The sequence below is a fragment of the Neoarius graeffei genome, chromosome 6 (assembly GCF_027579695.1).
Source record: "Neoarius graeffei isolate fNeoGra1 chromosome 6, fNeoGra1.pri, whole genome shotgun sequence".
Classification (NCBI taxonomy): domain Eukaryota; kingdom Metazoa; phylum Chordata; class Actinopteri; order Siluriformes; family Ariidae; genus Neoarius; species Neoarius graeffei.
The window spans coordinates 23,135,153-23,157,868 of NC_083574.1; the positions used below are offsets into that span (position 1 = coordinate 23,135,153).

At 39.0% G+C, this 22,716-nt stretch overlaps 1 protein-coding gene across 2 annotated transcripts in view; it reads right to left on the reverse strand.

Moving 5' to 3' along the window:
* The window catches only part of abcc5 (ATP-binding cassette, sub-family C (CFTR/MRP), member 5), a 67,193-nt gene that overhangs the window by 35,586 nt on the left and 8,891 nt on the right, over positions 1 to 22,716 (reverse strand). For both annotated transcript variants that reach the window (XM_060923452.1, XM_060923451.1), the window contains 4 exons: positions 15,153 to 15,301; positions 8,440 to 8,595; positions 5,387 to 5,531; positions 898 to 1,131 (listed from right to left, as the gene is read on the reverse strand). In XM_060923452.1, the coding sequence (XP_060779435.1) occupies positions 898 to 1,131; positions 5,387 to 5,531; positions 8,440 to 8,595; positions 15,153 to 15,301 (684 nt within the window). The remainder of the gene's footprint in view (positions 1 to 897; positions 1,132 to 5,386; positions 5,532 to 8,439; positions 8,596 to 15,152; positions 15,302 to 22,716) is intronic.

Below are 22,716 nucleotides of genomic sequence, written 5' to 3' on the forward strand. Positions count from 1 at the left end.
TCAGATAACTTTTATAGGGATGTTCTGTAGCTCTCACGGTTTCTGATGAAGTATTCAACAAAATTTTCCATCAGCTAGTTTTGATGTTATGATTCACGGGAGACTTTGCAGTGAGTTTTCATAGCTTTACCTACTTATTTTTTCAAATCAAACTGATTCATGTAAATAAACAACCATTTTAGAATATAACTGTAGTTATTTTGATGAAAAATATTAATATTTTAGTGGTCGGAATGGTATTTTAAAAAACCGGAAGTCAGAAATACGAGTGTCAATTAAATTAAATTAATTGTTTATTGGATGTGGCTCTCACTTTTTTCGAGGTTAGCCTTGAAAGCTGTGAATATTATAATTTATATTCTTTAATATAAACACTAGTACTGATTAAATGGTTTTACTTAATTAGCATAATTAATACTAATTTGCATACGTTGTTTTTACTAATTGTTCAAACTTTGTATTCAGTATACAACCATCTATGTGGCTGCTAATTTCCATGTAAATATCTTGAAAAATAGAAAAAGTTATTAAGAAAAAACAGTCAGTCAATCTCATTCATTAATGAGGCCCATTTTGGACCATGTTATCCCAATACATAATATTACAGCAGTTTTCTAAAAATTAAGCCGTCTTTTCAATCTTTGATTTGTAATATCTCAAGAACGGATAAACATTTTAAATTCTGTAAAAAGTATGTTGTTCCGCATTCAATTCTGAATTCAGTGAGAGCCGTTTCAAGCAATTTGCACTGAATTAGAATTTTTACCTGATATGCCTACCTATATGGTACATGAATCTGTTAAACTGTTCAGCTGGGCGTACATACTAAACTAGGAACGGGGGGGGGCTTCTTCCCAAATGATATGATCACCTGCAAAAACACTCTTCATGACTCACCTCTCCGGCAGACTTCTCACGTAGGCTGCGGAGGTGGAGGATCTTGTGGAAGGCCATGGTGAGGATGGCGCTGCGCAGGCGCGTGCCTGTGCGGTAGTTGAGTGCCCAGGTGAGAGCAAATGACAAGGAGCGCAGAAGCTCGGTGCTCAGCATACCGAGCACCAGCAGCAGGCCGTAGGGAAGATCAGGTTCACTCCTCTGAGTGTACTCCAACAACCGCCTTACCACAAAGGCCTATAGAGAAAGGGAGGACGAGCAAGGGGGCGACAGGACACATCACGCGTGACTGAGGGCACACACGCACATGCCTCCTTTTAACAACAGTCCTACAGTCATCCTCACTTCACATTCCTTATTCTTTCTAGTTATCGTATCCAAAGTGCACTAGATAGCTTATCGAAGTGCACTAGATGCATGGTTGAGAAAATGGACTGAATGGTGTTCTAACTGTTTAAAGAAGTCAGTGAAGGTCTAGCAACTTCTACTGAGAAGAAATGGCAGCCATTTTGAGATTGTGTTCTAATAGTTTACCTTAGGTGGCCCTTTTCTCTACCCTTTGAAAAGAACAAGAGAGACAATGAAACAGCACCAATAGCGCTAGGTTTTTGGACAAATAAAAAGATATTGCACTGATAACAGGTTATTACAGACATCCCTTTGTTTTGCGGATTCAAAGGCATTTTACCTACAGTCACACCAGGCTGGGATACAGGACGGAGACGCACTTTTGTTTTAATACCTGAAAATCAATATCAGTTAAATCAAAAAATTAAGAGCAAAGAGTATAGGTATAGGAGACAAGAACAAGAACAGCCACTTCAGCATCGCACAAACACCACATACACGCATACATATCACTCATAATTTCACATACATGGGCATTCAGGAGATCTCGTCATACATACTGAGAACATTCGCATATGGTTCATCACAGCAGCAAGATTTTATTTTTCAAAAAAAAAAGGAAGAATGTGAACATCCATGATGCACATTCATGAAACAATAAAAGTATGTACCAGGGAAAAAAAATGTACAAGATGCAGAGAAAATAAAAGGAAAACCTAAGAAATTTAACAAAACAAGTTTAGGTCAAAGGTCTTCCAATCTCTCATTGGTGCAAGAGTCATTTGCAATTTGACATGATTTGCATACGTGTTGTAATACTTCAGGTCTTCAGCTCAGTGGAGCAGCTTTAAAAAAAATCCCCACAAACAGTTAAAAATAAAAAAAAATGTAAAAAAGACCACTGAGGTCACTGAAGGAGTCCATTGATGACGTGTTCAAAGAATTCATCAACATGCAAAGAAAAATGAAATGAGGTTCAAAATGCAACACGGCATTTCTCCAGTATAAGAGCTCATCAGTCCAAATAAGCCTTTCAACAGTAAAACACAAGTCCAGTTTCTTTGTTTCATCAGGATTTTGCTTTGCTGAATCAACAGTCCATTTGCATGTTGCTAAATGATGGACCTGGAGTCCACTTCAATTACAAATAACACAGACAGTTTAAAGTGCAATTCATTTCCAAACCAGTGACATATCTGCTGGATCAAATCGAGAGAGAGAGAGAGAGAGAGAGAGAGAGAGAGAGAGAGAGGAGATTATCAGAAAGGGAAGAGAGGGATAGACAGGCAGAGGGAGAGAAAGAGATGGGGAAGGAGAGGGAAAAAGGAGCATAAACTCTTGACCCAGCCCTGCATAAGGAAACGTGCCCTTACCTCGCGGGCGCCATCACGTGTTCTGTCTGCCAGTGTTCACTCCGCTGGTAAAACCGACACCCTGTGGAATCTAAAGAATAGCCTCTGTCACATGTCTCTCACATGGGGCCACAGCCACCTCTGTCCCCCGAGCAAACCCCCAACCCCAGCCACATTCTCCCTCCATTAGCCATCTTCCCAAAAATGTTGCCTAACTCAAAAAAGAAAAAGGGAAAGGCGGCTTCCTTGAGCTAGATATTCTGTTTTACATTGAGTTAGGAATATCTATCTAGAGAACAAATCTATGTAGAATGTTCAGAAGCAATGGAGTCCAGTTGCTGCTGAGTATATAATACAAGTCATCTGGGAATTTGAGTCAAATCTGGAATCTTCCAGAGGGTGAGGGAGGCAGAGACTTGCCGTGTCACCATGGAGGGACAGTGACAGAAGCTCTCCTTGTAAAGCCAGTTAGCCTATCCTCCTGATGCACGTTGGATACACTAGTGCTTTTGCATCAATGCCAGTACCTCTATGCTTTCTAGTTAGTTTGATTTCAAAGAAGAACTGTTATTTCACTTCTGGGTACTTCTTAACACTGAACTGGTAGTTTGGAGATCTTCAGGATAAAGTTCTCTCATTATTACTATTTTATATATATATATATATATATATATATATATATATATATATATATATATATATTTTTTTTTTTTGAAAGTTACAGTTTCATTGTGGAATCCAACACGTACAAAGAGCAAAAAGGATTGATCACGTTATGATCATGTAGGCTGAAATTTAATTTTAAACCTCATAGACACTATTCAGGACAAATATTATATATGAATTTTTACCCTTTACCCAAATGCAGTGCTGTAGTTGAGTCACTAAACCTTGAGTCCGAGTCCAGTCCCGAGTCCCCAGTGTTCAAGTCCAAGTCAAGTCATTAAAGAAAATTTTGAGTTGAGTCCGAGTTGAGTCCACAACTGATCCGAGTCGAGTCCGAGAACAAGACTCCAACCGCACCATTTGACGGTGACTGTTGCTGCCTTTATGTGAAACCATCTCTGCTACTGCGTTGGACTAACGTTACTGCCCCATCTTAGTTAATAGTTTTAGTTAATAGGTTTAGTTTTAGTTAATAAAAAGCTTGTTCATCACTCAGCAAGCCCCACTATCAACAGGGCAAATAACATGAGAGGGTTAACACTAGCTAGTTCATCGCTCAGCAAGCAAGCCCCGCTATCAACAGAGCAATGAACATATTGTCTCACTTACTTCTCTGGGTGTAGTTTTGCCAAATGACAACTGAAGTTCCAGGTTGTCCCCACCATCTCCTTGATAGTTCTTCTACATATGGAACACATAGCAGTGCGTTTTTTCCCACTGCACGAGAAGTCTGCATAAGTAAAGCGGACAATCCTAGGGGCGTTCTGTCCAGGCATTTTAGCGCCATTAACGTTAGTTTGTTCATGAACATGACATATAAACAGGTGAATGTGCATTCACTTGCATGAAATTAGTATAAAATTTAATGTAGATATAAATATCTTATGCCAAATTATGATGGCATGTTACAAAAAATAAAGAAAAAAATCTGAGCCCTCATCTCCAATTTACGAGTCCGAATGCAGTTAATGCACAAGTCATCAGTACTCAAGTCCAAGTCAAGTCACGAGTCCTTAAAATTAGGGCACGAGTTGGGCTCAAGTGCTACAAGCCTGCCCAAATGTAGCAATCTTTAATTATGCAACGGGGCTAAGAGTCTGATGCATTTAAGGAAGATATAAAGTTGCACCAACTTAGGAACATTTATGGAAATACTTCGGGTAAGATGGACTTCTGTAATTGCCAGATGAATTAATCTTGAAAAACTAAAACCATCAACCATCATGTCTTATATGACTAACTGCATTATGGTAAGGGGAAAACTGTGTACATTCTTTTCTGCCAGATAATTTCTTTCCATGCTCGTAATGACACTAAAATAAACATAGTTCTAAATATGTCTTAGGCCATCTCTGCAAATGAGCATTTCGGAGATATATAAAAGGTTGACCTAAACATCTGATGTACTCAACAATGTTCCAGCATGTGCTGTGAAGAACCCAGAAGTAAAATAAAATGGAATTGCCCTTTAAGTGAGTAAGCCCTCCTTAACAACATGAAACATATCTCGAGAGAAAGAAAAGTGGAAACCTTTCCAGGAATCCAATATAAATTCATAATAAATAAAATATAATGGTGTATAAAACTCTTTTGGCCATGGAGAACAATGTACGTGTGATTTTGTTTTTAAAATCCAACAAAGAAACAAACAAGTGATGGAGCTAAGAAACTTCAGAATTTGACATGGTAGAACAACATTTACTTGTCAGTTTTGAAAGGGAAAAAAATGAAAAAAGAAGTAAGTAAATAAAACAATTTTTAATCTAGTTAATTTTCAAGCTAATCCCAAAAGTATAGAACAATCAAACATGTTGATTTTGATGCATCACTTTTAAAGTGCTAAATTTATAGAACTACACGTAAATAACCCATTATCGTAATTGTATTTTGGCAACCACGCTTAAACACAAGAATGGTAACAGTTCTGGTAAATCTTAAGGCACATTCCTATTCATCCTATTCACCTTCCATGCCCCATGAAAACACTCACCTTTGCGTTTGACCTGAAGGGGCAGGCTTCAGTCAACCTCAGAACTAATGATGTATAGAAAGAGAGAGTGATAGACAGCAAAAAGAAAGAGAGGAAAGAAGAAAGGAGAGGCAAGAGCTGAGATGGTGTTACTTACTGGACCGCTGAAGCCTGCAAGCTGAGTGACCATGAGGCACAGGATGGACAGCAGTAATCGGGTACGACAGAACAGCCAGACAACACGGTGGAGAGAAGCCTTGTCCCCTCGCTCGTTCAACTCCTTCTCCCAAAGTCCTACCAGCCTGCAAACACACAAAGTCACACAAACAATCAAGCTTCTTCCATCAATTTGTCACCTTTAGTTAGATCCAAACGATCCAAGAGACCTTGTAGCTATTCTTTAACCAATTTTGATTGGTTAAAGAAGACCATCAATAATTTTCAAAATTGACAAATTTCCAGGGGTGTCTGGTATAAACATCCTAGCAGGAATAAGCCTCCCCGGCTGTTCAAAAATAAAAAAATAAAAGAGACAGCAACATCAGGTTTCATTGGGCATCCACAACAGATTATTTGCTATTAACAAACTATAACAGATTATTTTGGATTTTTGTGGAAGGATGCTCAACAGCACCATCAAAAATGGTTTGAAGAAGTGAGGCTGGGGCTGATTTCCTTCTAGCCCAGACTATAGAATCATGCAGGTTTTGGGCAATAACATGTTGTCCATTACGGAGCTACTACATTTTAAGTGGATCATTTACTCTGGTTATATTATCATCCTTTTAATCCAAAATGCCTTTGGGAGAGAAACTAAAAGTAAATAGACTAAGCACTCATTGTTCAAACTAATTACAAAATTACAGAAATGGACAGGCAGTAGACCCATATTTTTAGTGCTTTTTTGGTTTGGAAAACATTGAACCATGTTTGGTATTCAAAGAAAGCAGCAGAGCATTAGACTCTTAAAACAATGACAAATCACAAATTTAACCAAGTGTGCGCGCGTGCGTAATAGTTTGCTCCACATCATTTTTATTATTATATCCATTCACTGGATATGAGCAATCGCGCGCTCTGATTGGCTACTACTAGGCTCATATACCGTGAGCAGAGAAAAACAAAATGGTAGAGCGTGTTGCTGAACCAACCAAGGATGAAATAAAAAACTCTACTTAAAAACAAAACCCCCAAAAATAAAAAAAGCGCAACAGAATATAGAATAAAAGTATTTGATGGTAAGAACATATCTATTTTTCAAGAATTATTATTATAGCATTTTTCACAAACTGCTACTGTCATTTCGCCGATTTGTTCACATTTTTCTTCTTAAAGCATTAAAATTTGTTGAATTTTTTAAAACTGGTTCAAAAGCTGTTTCTGAAAATCCAGTGAATGTGGATATAATCAAAATTATTCTATGCACATTCACTGGATATGAGCAATCGCGTGCTCTGATTGGCTACTCTACCACTAGGCTATCAACTTATATACCGTGAGTAGAGAAAAACAAAATGGCGGCGCGTTTTGCTCAACCAACCGAGGATGAAATGAAAACTCTACTTGAAAAGTCTGAAGTTTAATTTTTTCGATAAAATGTGTTTTCATTGATTGACAATGTAAATTTTGTCAAATTTGAATATTTTACTACACATTTATGCAATTTGCCATGTGCCCACTAAGCGGAAATTATTTTGTCAGCCATTTTGTAGAAAGTTTTTATTTATCAAATTTGCAAAAAATAAAAATGCTCTGTTTCTCAAAATCCAGTGAATGTAGATAGAATAAAACAATTATTCCACTTAATCTCATCGTACATGGCTTATAGCCAACTCGGTGCTACATGCCTCGTCGGCTATCAGCTCATGTACCAATGATACAATGCTTTCAAGCCAAACATTTTGTCGAGCTATTGATGCTCCAACCATCTCATGCCATTGGACGGGGTTTAGTATTATCTAATATCACATCCAGCCATCACTACAAATTTCTATTATAGATTTAGCTGAGTGTTTAGCACATTTACATCCCCTACACATTCTTATTGAAAGGAAATACCAAGCACCAAAAATCCCATCTGAATGAACAGTAGATGCAGCAGAAATCGGCATGGGACAGTTGGAGTTTCCCAAAAATGAGACTAACCATGTAAACTGCTTTGGACAAAATATCAGATTTTCCTCATGCATAATTTTGTTTATTGAAGCACGAGTTCAGATGACACTCTGCTGGATTTAATCTAAAATGGATCATAAGCTTTTGAGCAAACTTGTGGAGTCCATACCAGCTTGAGTGCACACTATCAATAAAGCAAAAAAAATGAACAAACCGAATACTAAGAAACTTTGAAATTCATTTAAATATTTCAAAGTTTCTATTTTTCACTTAAGTTCTTAACCTGTTTCCAAGAATCCCAAGGCTGACACATTCTCCATCATTCAGAAAGTCAATCCTTGCCTACAATGAGAGGAGATCATTCTGCTTCCATGATGCAACATTGGGAAATTATGGAGGTAATCCGATAGACAGTGTCTTGTAGATATGATATGTTCCTCACACCATGAGAAATCAGGTTACTAGGTTTCCTCCTCACCAGTTCTGCTGAACTAGTTCTTCAGAGAACCGCCCTTGTCTGTTCATCGACTCTGATCCCGCAATAGTATCGTCTTTCTAACAGATATCACTAACTAATAGGTTCACAACCATTATGCCGTTTTATCAATAGATTTTTCCAAAGCCTGTCGACTAATCCCGGTACCCAAGCTACCCACAGCTACAGAGACAGCAGAACTGATATTCCACAGTGGTATCCCACACTGCAAAAAATTGAAAAGTGAATTTGAGGAGAAAATTACTTCATGCTAGTGAAATTATCTTGCTGCATGGACAGATATTTTTACTTGATAAGACATCTTAGAATAAGTTGGTTGCAATCTAGAACTAGGTTTAATAATCTCAGAATTGGTGTCTTGTATTCTTCTAATAGGAAATGCTTGATCATTTCAACTATTTTCAAGATATTTTTACTTGCTAAGATGATATTTTTTGCAGTGCAGAGGATATATTGTAGTATAGAAAGGGGAACCCAGTTAAACTCTTGTTAACACTCATTCACATCAACGTGAGCCTCATAGTCTCAAGATTAAGGAAATATGACTCAGAGTTTTGTATTATTGTATATGGAGTAAAAATCCACAGTTTCATACTGACCGTTTGCTGTTGATCTCACAGCTCTCCCACTGTGATACAGCCCAAATGTCCTCCAGTCGTAGCTGGCCTTTCTTGTAGGCCATTCTGGCCAGTGGTGTAAGCCAGCTGAAGGTCATGAAGGAAAAGAGGCCGGCGTTGTCCACCGGGTGCTCATGTCTGATAGAGAAGCAAAAAAGTTGACTTTCAGTCCCTTAGAAAAACTTCCTAAGATGCTTAGTTTTTAAGACATTTAATGTCCATGGAACAAGTTTATTCCTTTTAGGACTTGTATTATAGCAGCTATAAATGACCAGTACCTGTCTTTTTTCCTCTCTCGAAGTTAATAAGAGAAAAAAATGTAACCAACAAACCAAAAAAGTGCAAAGTCCTCAATCCTGAAGACTGTGTGTTAAAGGAACTTAAAGGAAGCCCTGACACTGGAGACTCCTTCCAAGAATGCAAATTAAATGTCTACTCACAATATCAAGAATTATATCCCTCATCAAAAAATCCTGGTGCAGGGATTGGCCAAGGATGGCTCATGACATAAAATAGTTCCACCATTGATTAAGCAATGTATCTCGAGACGTCAAAAAAAAAAAAAAAAGGATATGATGTGAGTCAGTCCTGGATATACCATGAACTGATATCACAATTTCAAGCTATACGGCCAACTTGAGTCACAGCTGTGGCTCCCCGAGCATTTCTGTGTGTGTAGGTCTACGTATCATGATCATGCCTAGCAAGGCAGGTAATAACATGGTACATTGCACATGCGCAGGTCAAAGATTGTTCCAACGTAAACAACAAACATGGCTGCCTCCAGTGAGTTTATGCCGAGATTCAATCTTAACACTTTTAGCTTGAAATTTTTTGATGAGGGATATAAATCAAATATACCATGTACTGACAGGCTCCGGTAATTATGGATTCTCTTCGGTGACTGGCATAGTACTATTTTCTTTGGGGCTGCGCCCCTCACAAAATAGTACCTCAGAGAATCCATCATTTCAACCAGAGCCTCTCAGTACATGGTATATTTGATTACGGAATGTTTTAAATCCATTTATGCCCGTGCAAGCTGTTACTATAGAATTGATAACATATTAGAACAAGTGCATTAATAGAAACCTGTGATTTGCCTTCCAGCCAAAACTACTGTTACAGTGGTGCTTGAAAGTTTGTGAAGCCTTCAGAATTTTCTATATTTCTGCATAAATGTGACCTAAAACATCAGATTTTCACACAAATCATAAAAATAGATAAAGAGAACCCAGTTAAACAAATAAGACAAATATTATACTTGGTCATTTATTTATTGAGGAAAATGATCCAATATTACATATCTGTGAGTGACAAAAGTATGTGAACCTCTAGGATTAGCAGTTAATTGGAAGGCGAAATTAGTGTCAGGTGTTTTCAATCAGTGGGATGACAATCAGGTGTGGGTGGGCACCCTGTTTTATTTAAAGAACAGGGATCTATCAAAGTCTGATCTTCACAACACATATTTGTGGAAGTGTATCATGGCACGAACAAAGGAGACTTCTGAGGACCTCAGAAAAAGCGTTGTTAAGTCAGCAGTGTTCGAAATACCCGTCTGCAGTCTGCATTTTGCAGAATGATTTTCAAGATTGCAGAAGAAAAACTAAACAACCTGCAATTTTGTAGAATGAAAAAAAATCAGGCTCGGGGTTCAATGGTTCTCAATTTAGCAAACTAGCGGTGCTGTAAATAAACTGAAACCTGCGCCGTGTGAACCTGACGGCGTTTTCCAGGTCAAAGTTGAGCAATATTTACGTAATACCGACGAAAGGCGACGACAACCAAATAAGGGCAGTTGCCATTTTCCGATGCAAGATTTCGTCACTTTTAATACCCGCTGGGAGGACCCGACAACTACCTTGGTAGTGTTTGGCAGTTTCCGCCATGCATCTCCCAGAATTCAATGCGGCACAACAAACATGGCTCCTAAGAAGAGGATTGTTTCTTCGGGGCAAGAGTCCAACAAAAACGCTAAGAAAACAAGGACGATTTTGTCGTATCTCGGCAAAACCGGCAGCCAGCGTGACTCCAACAACAACAGCGACAGATCGCACATCCGCGAGGGTGACAAAAATGAAGACAGGATCTGGTTCAGGAAGCGAAGACTGACTAGTTCTTATCTTGCATACATATATATTGGTAAATTGTATAGGTTTGTATACATTTTATTGTTGAATCATGCAAAATTATACTGATATTATATCCCTTTTGAAGACAGCAACAGTATTTTACTTTTATTCATAGATACTTTTGAATATTTTGTTTTCTCATACCAAGCTACACTAATACATGTTTTGTGTACATGTTTTTTTTTTTTTACTAGTGCTGTCTTGCCTGTGGTGCAGACTAGCACAAAGTAAAACAGTTGCTTTGTAAGACAAAGCTCATAGGTTCAGTTCTGTAGCTCTCAGTAGTTCTGTAGCTCTCAGTTCTGCCATGATTAGTTTGTACCTAGTTCTCTATTGTTAGTTTAGAGCAGTGAAGCCCCTGCAGTAGTTCTCCATTCAGTTCATGACCTTGCACTTTAGAAGCCAGGCAAACACAATGAACCCAAACGTCTTTCCATTTGCCAGTTGGGTTTTATGGCATCAATTCTTTGCATCATCGTAAGATGTAACAGAGTGTAGAATTGAAGCCTTGCTTTCAATTTAAAACTACAGGTTGCAGATGCAAACACTACGAATGAAGTACATTTTGGGTAACAATCTATTGTTCAAGCTAGAAACTTAATCTTGACAAAATGTAACATGACGTAACATGAAAATGAATGTTTTGTTTCTTGAAGAACAGTTGTGTTCTATTTTTTATTGTGGTGATACCTTTATTAGTATGTTGTGTGGAAGGATAATGTGTGGGTGTGATAACTAGTACATTTATGAATTAGTTGGTATACTTCAAGTTGTAGTAGCCCGTAATGTCAGGGCGAGGGGGATGAAAGACCTGTGGCGGTACCATGGAATGATAACTTTGTTGCAGAGAAGGATTTGTGAAGACTGAAATTAAAAATAGTGAGAGAATAAAGAATTACAGTAATGCTATGAGTTGTAAAGCTAGATATGATGTAAATATAGGCATTATTAGGTTGAGAAGGGTGTAGTATGGAGGCTTGTGTATTTGCAGAAAATATTTCCAAATTGCAGAACAAAATTTTGACATTCCTGGAAAAAAGTACTTCGACCACTGGTCAGTCAGTCAAGTTTATTTGTATAGCGCTTTTAACAATAAAAGATTGCCGCAAAGCAGCTTTACATTATTTGAATGACTTAAAACATGAGCTAATTTTATCCCTAATCTATCCCTAATGAGCAAGCCTGTGGCGACGGTAGCAAGGAAAAACTCCCTCAGATGACATGAGGAAGAAACCTCGAGAGGAACCAGACTCAAAAGGGAACCCATCCTCATTTGGACAACAGACAACATTAACAGTTTTAACATGAAGTCAGTTTCGTTGTTGTTATAAACTCTTCACTGATGGAAACTTGAGTGCAAAGCTGTTCATGACAACTGCAGTCCTAAAGTTAACAAGTCAGCTGTAGTCCCCAGCCATAAAAGCATTACTGTAAGAGTCCAGAGCGTCTTCCAAGTGTGAATTTTAACTGTCCATATGGGGCCGTCCTCCACAAGAGTGATACGATGAGACTCCAACCAGACACAGGGCACCAGGATGGATCAGGCAGGTCTGAGGAGCAGAAGAGGTCAGCATCTCGATCCCAGGACCGACATGTAACTCAGAGGGACAGATTTGGAGGGGAAGAGAGAGAAATCACAGGTTGTTAGGTATGCCCAATGTCACCTGAATAAGTAGGAACAGTATACATATTGCACTGCGTACAAGCAGGGACTCCGGCAAAACTAACTATGACAGCATAACTAAAAGGGGAGAGCCAGAAGGTAACACAGGCACGAGGGAGCCCCAGGACATAAAGCAGCCAGCCACTACACCGTCAACAAACTCGAGTGAGCAAGTGAGTGGGGGACTGACAGCATCCATACATCCCAGTTTACCAAAACACTATGTCTGAGGACCCTCCAGATCTACACCTTTACCTCATAAACACCATTAACAAAAGGCTTGACTAAACAGATATGTTTTCAGCCTGGACTTAAACACTGAGACTGTGTCTGATTCCCGAACATTACTTGGAAGGCTGTTCCATAACCATGGGGCTTTGTAAGAAAAGGCTCTGCCCCTTGATGTAGCCTTCACTATATGAGGTACCAGCAAAGAGCCTGCACCTTTTGATCCAAGTAGGCACGGCGGGTCATAGAGGACCAGAAGTTCACTCAGGTACTGTGGTGCGAGACCATTCAGTGCTTTAAAGGTCTCATCTCATCTCATTATCTCTAGCCGCTTTATCCTTCTACAGGGTCGCAGGCAAGCTGGAGCCTATCCCAGCTGACTACGGGCGAAAGGCGGGGTACACCCTGGACAAGTCGCCAGGTCATCACAGGGCTGACACATAGACATAGACAACCATTCACACTCACATTCACACCTACGGTCAATTTAGAGTCACCAGTTAACCTAACCTGCATGTCTTTGGACTGTGGGGGAAACCGGAGCACCCGGAGGAAACCCACGCAGACACGGGGAGAACATGCAAACTCTGCACAGAAAGGCCCTCACCAGCCACGGGGCTCGAACCCGGATCTTCTTGCTGTGAGGTGACAGCGCTAACCACTACACCACCGTGCCGCCGCTTTAAAGGTCAATAGTTGTATTTTATAATCAATACGAAATTTGATTGGGAGCCAATGCAGTGTGGATAAGACAGGGGTGATGTACTCATATTTTCTAGTTCTAGTAAGGACTCTTGCTGCTGCATTTTGAACTAATGGGAGTTTGTTTATGCACTTATTGGAACATCCAGACAGTAAGGCATTACAATAATCCAACCTGGAGGTAACAAAAGCATGAACTAGTTTTTCTGCATCGTGTAGTGACATTAAATTTCTTATCTTAGCAATATTTCTGAGATGAAAGAAAGCTATCCGGGTAATGTTAAAGACGGGTCAATAATCACCCCGAGGTCCTTTACTGCTGCACATGAAGAAACAGAAAGTTCATCCAGAGTGACTGTGTAATCAGAAAACTTACTTCTAGCTGCATGTGGTCCTAGTACAAGTACTTCAGTCTTATCAGAGTTAAGCAGAAGAAAGTTAATAAAGCATCTAATGTCCTTCACACATTCCTCAATTCTATTAAGCTGGTGTCTCTCATCAGGTTTTGCAGAAACATACAACTGTGTGTCATCAGCATAACAGTGGAAACTAATACAATGTTTACGAATAATATCACCCAGAGGTAACATATATAAAGAAAAAAGCAGTGAACCCAAGACAGAACCTTGTGGAACACCAAACTTTACCTCAGTATGTCTAGAAAAATCACCATTTACATCAACATACTGATAACGATCAGTTAAATAAGACCTGAGCGAGGAGAGGGCCGTTCCCTTAACTCCCACAACATTTTCTAGTCTATCCAGAAGAATAGAATGATCATCAGGCTGGAAAAGGTTACAAAACCATCTCTAAAGAGTTTGGACTCCACCAATCCACAGTCAGACAGATTGTGTACAAATGGAGGAAATTCACGACCATTGTTACCCTCCCCAGGAGTGGTCGACCAACAAAGATCACTCCAAGAGCAAAGTGTGTAATAGTTGGCGAGGTCACAAAGGACCCCAGGGTAACTTCTAAGCAACTGAAGGCCTCTCTCACATTGACTAATGTTAATGCTCATGAGTCCACCATCAGGAGAACACTGAACAACAATGGTGTGCATAGCAGGGTTGCAAGGAGAAAGCCACTGCTCTCCAAAAAGAACATTGCTGCTCGTCTGCAGTTTGCTAAAGATCACGTGGACAAGCCAGAAGGCTATTGGAAAAATGTTTTGTGGACGGATGAGGCCAAAATAGAACTTTTTGGTTTAAATGAGAAGCGTTATGTTTGGAGAAAAGAAAACACTGCATTCCAGCATAAGAACCTTATCCCATTTGTGAAACATGGTGGTGGTAGTATCATGGTTTGGGCCTGTTTTGCTGCATCTGGGCCAGGACAGCTTGCCATCATTGATGGAACAATGAATTCTGAATTATACCAGTGAATTCTAAAGAACAATGTCAGGACATCTGTCCATGAACTGAATCTCAAGAGAAAGTGGGTCATGCAGTAAAACATCAACCCTAAGCACACAAGTCGTTCTACCAAAGAATGGTTAAAGAAGAACAAAGTTAATGTTTTGGAATGGCCAAGTCAATGTCCTGACCTTAATTCAATCAAAATGTTGTGGAAGGACCTGAAGCGAGCAGTTCATGTGAGGAAACCCACCAACATCCCAGAATTGAAGCTGTTCTGTACAGAGGAATGGGCTAAAATTCCTCCAAGCTGGTCTCATTTGTTTAACTGGGTTCTCTTTATCTACTTTTAGGACTTGTGTAAAAACCTGATCATCTTTTAGGTCATATTTATGCAGAAATATAGAAAATTCTAAAGGGTTCACAAACTTTCAAGCACCACTGTAATTAAATCAACACTTTCAGTTCAATGAGAAGTGAGAATTCAACAGCACTGTGGTGCAATGCAAAAATGACATTCATGCACAGAGCAGCAAAATGAGGAAACTTGTTTTTGTAACATGTTGAGATGATCGTGTGTTGAGATACAGTGTGACACTAAAATCTTACTTGCTGGTGGAGCGAAAGGGCTTAAGGACACCGACACTGTGGTGGTACTTGCTTCGGCCTACTTCCTCCTCCAGCTCTTTAGTGTGAGCAACACTACCTCCGTCCAGCGGGAAGCCGCCTTCAGCCCGGCCTGCTGTCTCCAAAGCATCCTAAAACAAACACACACACACACACACGTGAGTCAGTGATTTTTTTTTTTTTTTTTGCTTCTGTGTTGGAATTGCACATCGTTGCACCAACTCAACAGAAAAAAAATAGAAAAAAAAGGAAGTGAGCAAGTGTCTAAACAAGTGATCGGTCATATGTTAAAGCTTATAAGAAAGAGCATGACTCTGTTTTCCATATCTCATTTATTATAAGAAAACAGCTCACAAAGCACAAACTTTGTTTAGTCACAAGCACTTTTCAGACATGATTTTTCCATTTCATTCACCCACACCCAAACCCTGTGCAAGTCTGGTTTAATAAACCATCAAAAATCATCTATACCACCTCTGTTTTTCAGTTTTAAAGCAATAATTTTGCCAAAAACCCCTGAAAATTTTCACAATTTTCCAATTACCTCAAATTTAGTCCATCTATTAAGACCGGAACTGTTCTATTCTTAAGTTTATTCTTCTTCCAACGTAGAAGTTTGCTAGCTATATGTTTAAATCTCCACACACTGGTTCAAATTTTATATATGTCAAAAGCGATCTGGATAATTGTACAATTCTTTCAATTGTTATACGAAATTGTTCTCCTGTTTTCTAGGTCACGTGCAAATGGTTTTTGCATAATGCTAAACTGGTAGCCATAAACTTTCCTGATTTGTTAGCTACATTAGCTTCGTACCTGCAGGCCAAATGTGAATAAGGGAAAACTTCAGATGCCAAATGTTCCAATATTTGTTGAAAGTGTACAATTGCTCACATTTCTCACCAAACTTTTCCTGTAATGTGGATCGTCTCTATGACTGTGTATTAGGGCCATTAAAATAAAAAAAAGGAATATGGACCTCAGGGAGGGGTGATATTCAGAAAGGAAAAAAAAAACAAACCCTCGGACTTGGAGGTTAAAATCATACATTTTTGAGAAATATCTCAGATATTCTCTGAGATTTGAAAGTCATAAATTTGTGAGGAAAAAAAAGCTCTGCAGAAATTCCGAGAATAATCACAATTTTTTTATGACAAAAAAAACTTGGTAAAATAGTGGGGTGCTTTTGTCAAGGAACATCACATCACAAGGTTGGATCAGTGTCATCACATCACAAACATCATGGCTGAGCCAAGAGTTATGGAAAATGCAGTCTTTTCCCCTTGATTGCGCAATATATAAAGAGGATATTACACAGCTGCGGGAAAATATGAAATTTATCGTCGAGTGGTGAATATATTCACGAGTGAGTGAAGCGAATGAGTGAATATATTTTCAACACAAGAAGATAAACAACATATCGTCATACCACTGTGTAATGTTCTTTCTATTATACAGTGGGGCAAAAAAGTATTTAGTCAGCCACCAATTGTGCAAGTTCTCCCACTTAAAAAGATGAGAGAGGCCTGTAATTTTCATCATAGGTACACTTCAGCTATGAGAGACAGAATGGGGGGAAGAATCCAGGAAATCACACTGTAGGATTTTTAATGAATTAATTGGTAAATTTCTCAGTAAAATAAGTATTTGGTCACCTACAAACAAGCAAGATTTCTGGCTCTCACAGACCTGTAACTTCTTAAGAGGCTCCTCTGTCCTCCACTCGTTACCTATATTAATGGCACCTGTTTGAACTCGTTATCAGTATAAAAGCCACCTGTCCACAACCTCAAACAGTCACATTCCAAACTCCACTATGGCCAAGACCAAAGAGCTGTCAAAGGACACCAGAAACAAAATTGTAGACCTGTACAAGGCTGGGAAGACTGAATCTGCAATAGGTAAGCAGCTTGGTGTGAAGAAATCAACTGTGGGAGCAATTATTAGAAAATGGAAGACATACAAGACCACTGATAATCTCCCTCGATCTGGGGCTCCACGCAAGATCTCACCCCGTGGAGTCAAAATGATCACAAGAACAGTGAGCAAAAATCCCAGAACCACACGGGGGGACCTAGTGAATGACCTGCAGAGAGCTGGGACCAAAGTAACAAAGCATACCATCAGTAACACACTACGCCGCCAGGGACTCAAATCCTGCAGTGCCAGACGTATCCCCCTGCTTAAGCCAGTACATGTCCAGGCCCATCTGAAGTGCATTTGGATGATCCCGAAGAGGATTGGGAGAATGTCATTTGGTCAGATGAAACCAAAATAGAACTTTTTGGTAAAAACTCAATTTGTCGTGTTTGGAGGAGAAAGAATGCTGAGTTGCATCCAAAGAACACCATACCTACTGTGAAGCATGGGGGTGGAAACATCATGCTTTGGGGCTGTTTTTCTGCAAAGGGACCAGGACGACTGATCCGTATAAAGGAAAGAATGAATGGGGCCATGCATCGTGAGATTTTGAGTGAAAACCTCCTTCCATCAGCAAGGGCATTGAAGATGAAACGTGGCTGGGTCTTTCAGCATGACAATGATCCCAAACACACCGCCCGGGCAACGAAGGAGTGGCTTCGTAAGAAGCATTTCAAGGTCCTGGAGTGGCCTAGCCAGTCTCCAGATCTCAACCCCATAGAAAATCTTTGGAGGGAGTTGAAAGTCCGTGTTGCCCAGCGACAGCCCCAAAACATCACTGCTCTAGAGGAGATCTGCATGGAGGAATGGGCCAAAATACCAGCAACAGTGTGTGAAAACCTTGTGAAGACTTACAGAAAACGTTTGACCTCTGTCATTGCCAACAAAGGGTATATAACAAAGTATTGAGAAACTTTTGTTATTGACCAAATACTTATTTTCCACCATAATTTGCAAATAAATTCTTTAAAAATCAGACAATGTGATTTTCTGGATTTTTTTCTCATTTTGTCTCTCATAGTTGAGGTATACCTATGATGAAAATTACAGGCCTCTCATCTTTTTAAGTGGGAGAACTTGCACAATTGGTGACTGACTAAATACTTTTTTGCCCCACTGTATGGAAACATCCACAAAAAAAAACAAGTTAATCAAAAGAATTTTAATTATGAGCCGTGTTGCCATTTTAACGAGTGTCTCGTCAGTGGGGAAAACACAGGGAGTGATGTCATCAGAGTGAAATGTCACTCAGAACCGCGATGTATTTCGTATGAAAACTGCAAGTTTTTCAACATGAGAAGATAAATTTCATATCTTCAAGCCAACGTGTGATTCTTTTTATTATATGGACACATTCACAAACAAAAAGTACCCAAATTTATCAAAACAACTAATCAATTTCCTCACGAGTGACATATAGAGAATTGTGTCACAGTTTTGAAGCTCCATGTCCTGGATGTAAGAAAATAAGAGTGGTGTATTTCCCAGTAAAACACTTGTGTCTATATTATATAAAAGAACAAAGTGCCAAGAGATTTTCAACTACATTTCTCAGAATACAGTGCAGCCAGGAAGCATGTGACTGTTGTCTCAGGGAACATCCAAGTATTTTTTTTTTCTCATAAACTTGTGACTTTTTAGTCTTGGAATTTCTGAGTTTTATTTTTCTCAGAATTTTACCCCTCCCCTTTTTTATACCCAAAACATCCCCAATATGCTAATATACATCTCTGTGCTTTCTATCAGATTTTAATCTGCTCTTTCTATTCTTGAAGTTAATGTAGGTTATCTTGAGAAGAGCAGATGGTGACACACTGCAGAATAAAACAGAATAAAAACAGAATGCAATAATTTGCAAATCATGGAAACCATACATTTCATTGAAAATAGTACAGGCAACATATCAAATGTTGAAACAGAAATTTTATTGCGTTTTGAAAAACATATGCTCATTTTGAATTTGATGTCAGCAACGTGTTTCAAAAAAAAGTTGGGACAAGGGCATGTTGACCACTGTGTTGCATCACCTCTACTTCTAACACTTTGTAAACGTTTGGGAACTGTGGTGGGGTTTACATTAGACCGTATCAGCGGATCATCAGATTAACGTTTTTAAAACGATTAGTGTGCACACAGCAACACCAATACACAATTCGTGTGCACACAGCAACACCAATACACGGATACGCTCGGCTCCGCAGGCATCCTGCGCTCCAAATCACTCCGCCCTGAACAGCGAGTGCCCTCTGGAGGGTGCGCACTCCGGCCCTGCGCAGCTCACAGAGCGCGCGAGCTGTGATTCGGGACTGAGCCGCTGTGTGTGTGATCCCAGCGCATATCACTTACCACTTGCAAGTGGAAGGATGGCAAGCCTAAAGACAATCATAACTACACAATGGGCAGTATTTGCATCAGTATTTTCATACTTTTATACTCTTTAATGAAAGGTGATACAAGGCGGAAGTCCGCGCCGTTTTTCAGCAGTCGCGTCACATGACCAACGCCAGCAAATCAGGAAGGTGGATGTCACAGTGACGTTGTCCAATGACGACGCCAGCTAGAGCTCAGCACAGCGTATCCGCGTATTCTCAATGTTTACACAGCACCAGATCAGACACGATCTGGATTGAATATGTGGACGCTGGCGGATTCCCGTTTCCAGGCGTTTTAATGTAAACGGACAGTGCATCCGCGAAGAAAACGAGACAGATACGGTCTAATGTAAACTTGGCCTGAGGAGACCAATTGCTGTAGTTTAAAAGAGAAATGTTGTCCCATTCTTGCCTGATATACAAATTCAGTTGCTGAACAGTTTGGGGTCTCTTTTGTTGTATTTTGTGCTTCATGATGTGCCAAATGTTTTAAATGGGAGACAAGTCTGGACTATAAGCAGGCCAGTTTAGCACCCAGACTCTTTTACTACAGAGCCATGCAGTTTTAATATGTGCAGAAAGCAGTTTAGCATTGTCTTGCTGAAAGAAGGAGGGCCTTCCCTGAAAAAGATTTTATCTGGATGGTAGCATATTGCTCTGAAAGAACTATGAATAGGCCAGGCTAAACAAGCATGTGTTAAATTCAGTTCAATTACGTATATGGGTCAGTCCATGAAATGGGGTTACCAAAATGTGACATAGAGGGAGTCACTTAAAACAATTTACAACTGAAAACAACTTTTATTTCCATGAAGCATTGACCATATAAGAAAATATAACATAGTTAAGATAACTCCTGCTCTACAATGTATGATAAAATCCATAAATATTTACCCGGTTGCTAATGTAACAAGGACACGAACAAGCTTTTAAAAATAAAGGAAAAATATTGATAAAATCAATTTTTTGCTTTTATTTGCTTATTTTAAACATTAACACTGAATAAGAATTCATTAGAAATATTAGTTCAACATCATAAACACTGAAAATATGAAATACCAGTATTTCACAAACTTCATAAAATCTCTTTAAGATTTGAACAATAACAACAGTCATTAACAGGAAACAGTTTCATCCTATATGGGGTAAATGAGATTATTGAATTCATTACTTTACTTAGTCACACTTGTATCTGCACTTCTCTAGAGCACGTGTTGTGGTGTGTGAGATCCCGCAAGAAGTTATCTCGCGTCAGTTCAGCTGACCTAGATTGAGTAAATAGGTCTCGCAGGTTGTGAACGAACCAGGAAGTGAGTGGACGCTAAGTTAGGATGTGAGAAAAAACATCGATAATTTCTTTTATTGCCGTTTGTTTAAATTTCTTTCTACCTACATCGTTTTATAGTATATTCTTCTTTATATTAAAAGCATCAATCATGATTTCAACTCGTTTTATCATTTTTTATAAGCCTGGTTTCTAACGTAACACGGTAGGACATCACAATGTTACGTTCACAACCTATTTTTAGTGGATGAATTCGAAGCTAAATAGTTTATAGAACCTTCTTAACTTTATTATGTGAGTGTAAAACTAAATTGCAAGTACCATGAAACTAATTTTATTGAAATTCTCAGAAAGTAATGAAGGTTTATTTAAGCTCAAAGTCAGCAAATATTCCATGTCACAAAAAAACGTGTCATCCGTGTCCAGTCACAGGGGAAGAAAATGTTTCACATTTCTTTATTTCAAAAGAAAACTTCTTTTATTTATTTATTTTATTTCTTCAAACAATATTTATGGATAATCTGCTAAATATTTCTTTAAATCATGGAAATTAAAGATGAAATGAATATGTAAACCCGGACCAATGAAAAGTAACATCATTTCATGGACTGACCCATATAAGAAAATCAGAATGCAAAAAAACCCCTTGTTCATCTTTTTTTTATTTTATGGATCAAAAGGTAAGTGTAGCAAAGCAAGAGATCAGTTACCTTGTCCTGACTTGAACCCAGGTCAACAGGGTGCCAAACCTGCACCCTGACCACAACACCAAACAGCCAGGCTCCTTGGCACAGCAGTCAGAGCACATACTGCAGTGCACTTGGTACAGTCACTTGGTACTGACTGCACTTGGTACAGCAGTCAGAGCACATACTGTCAACTGTAGTGACGGGCAAAAAATTAAAAACTACTAATTTAAGGTCAGACAACTTAAGTGACAATTTAAGTAACCCTGTAGTTAACAATAACTGTATCAGATCAGCAATTAGAATGTTTTACCCCCCTTAGAGAAATCGAACTACTTTCATTAATCGCCGCATCAAAATCCTCAACTTGTGTACTAGATCCCTTACCTACACATCTATTCAAAACAGATACTACAACAGTTCAACAGTAATTGAACCGCTTCTAAAAATAATAAATTATTCTCTTAGGATTGGCTATGTACCCAAATCCTTTAAACTTGCAGTTAACAAACCCCTGATTAAAAAACCTGGCTTTTGATTTGATTTATTGGCCAATATCAAACCTCCCCTTTATCTCCAAGATCCTAGAAAAAGCTGTCGCACAGCAGTTATGCTCATATTTACATAGAAATAACATCCACGAAATGTATCAGTCAGGTATTTTAAGTTCGTTTCTTAAGACAAGGATTTTTAAGATGTTACCTTGTTGACAGTTTCGGCGAGAATCTGAAGGCGGAAGATTCTCGCCGAAACTGTCAACAAGGTAACATCTTAAAAATCCTTGTCTTAAGAAACGAACTTAAAATAGCTTTAATAATTAGACATAATGAACTTCCACTACATGTATCAGTCAGGATTTAGACCTCATCATAGCACAGAGACAGCACTGGTTAAAGTAGAAAATTATCTACTGTAGGCATCTGATCAGGGCTGTGTCTCGCTGCTTGTTTTGCTTGACCTCTTTTGATGGAACACAACAGAGCAAAATATTGTGAACCTCTAATGTTGACCTGAAGCTGGCACTGGGTTTTTGCCCCCACCACTGTTAATACCAAACCTACGCCCTTGCCTACATGTTCTCATTCTAATTGTTGTTACTTTTATCCAAATGACAGCTGGCAATGCGTTGTTACTTGACACTGTTTGTTTATCTGGGTACTAATCTTTGAGAAACTGGATTGGCAGAATGTTGCCTGTGAAGAAAAGAATGTCTTTTTATTACCCTGTGCCAAGTTAATATTTACTTAAGTGCAATTTTTAAGAGCCATAGATTGTCTCATCTC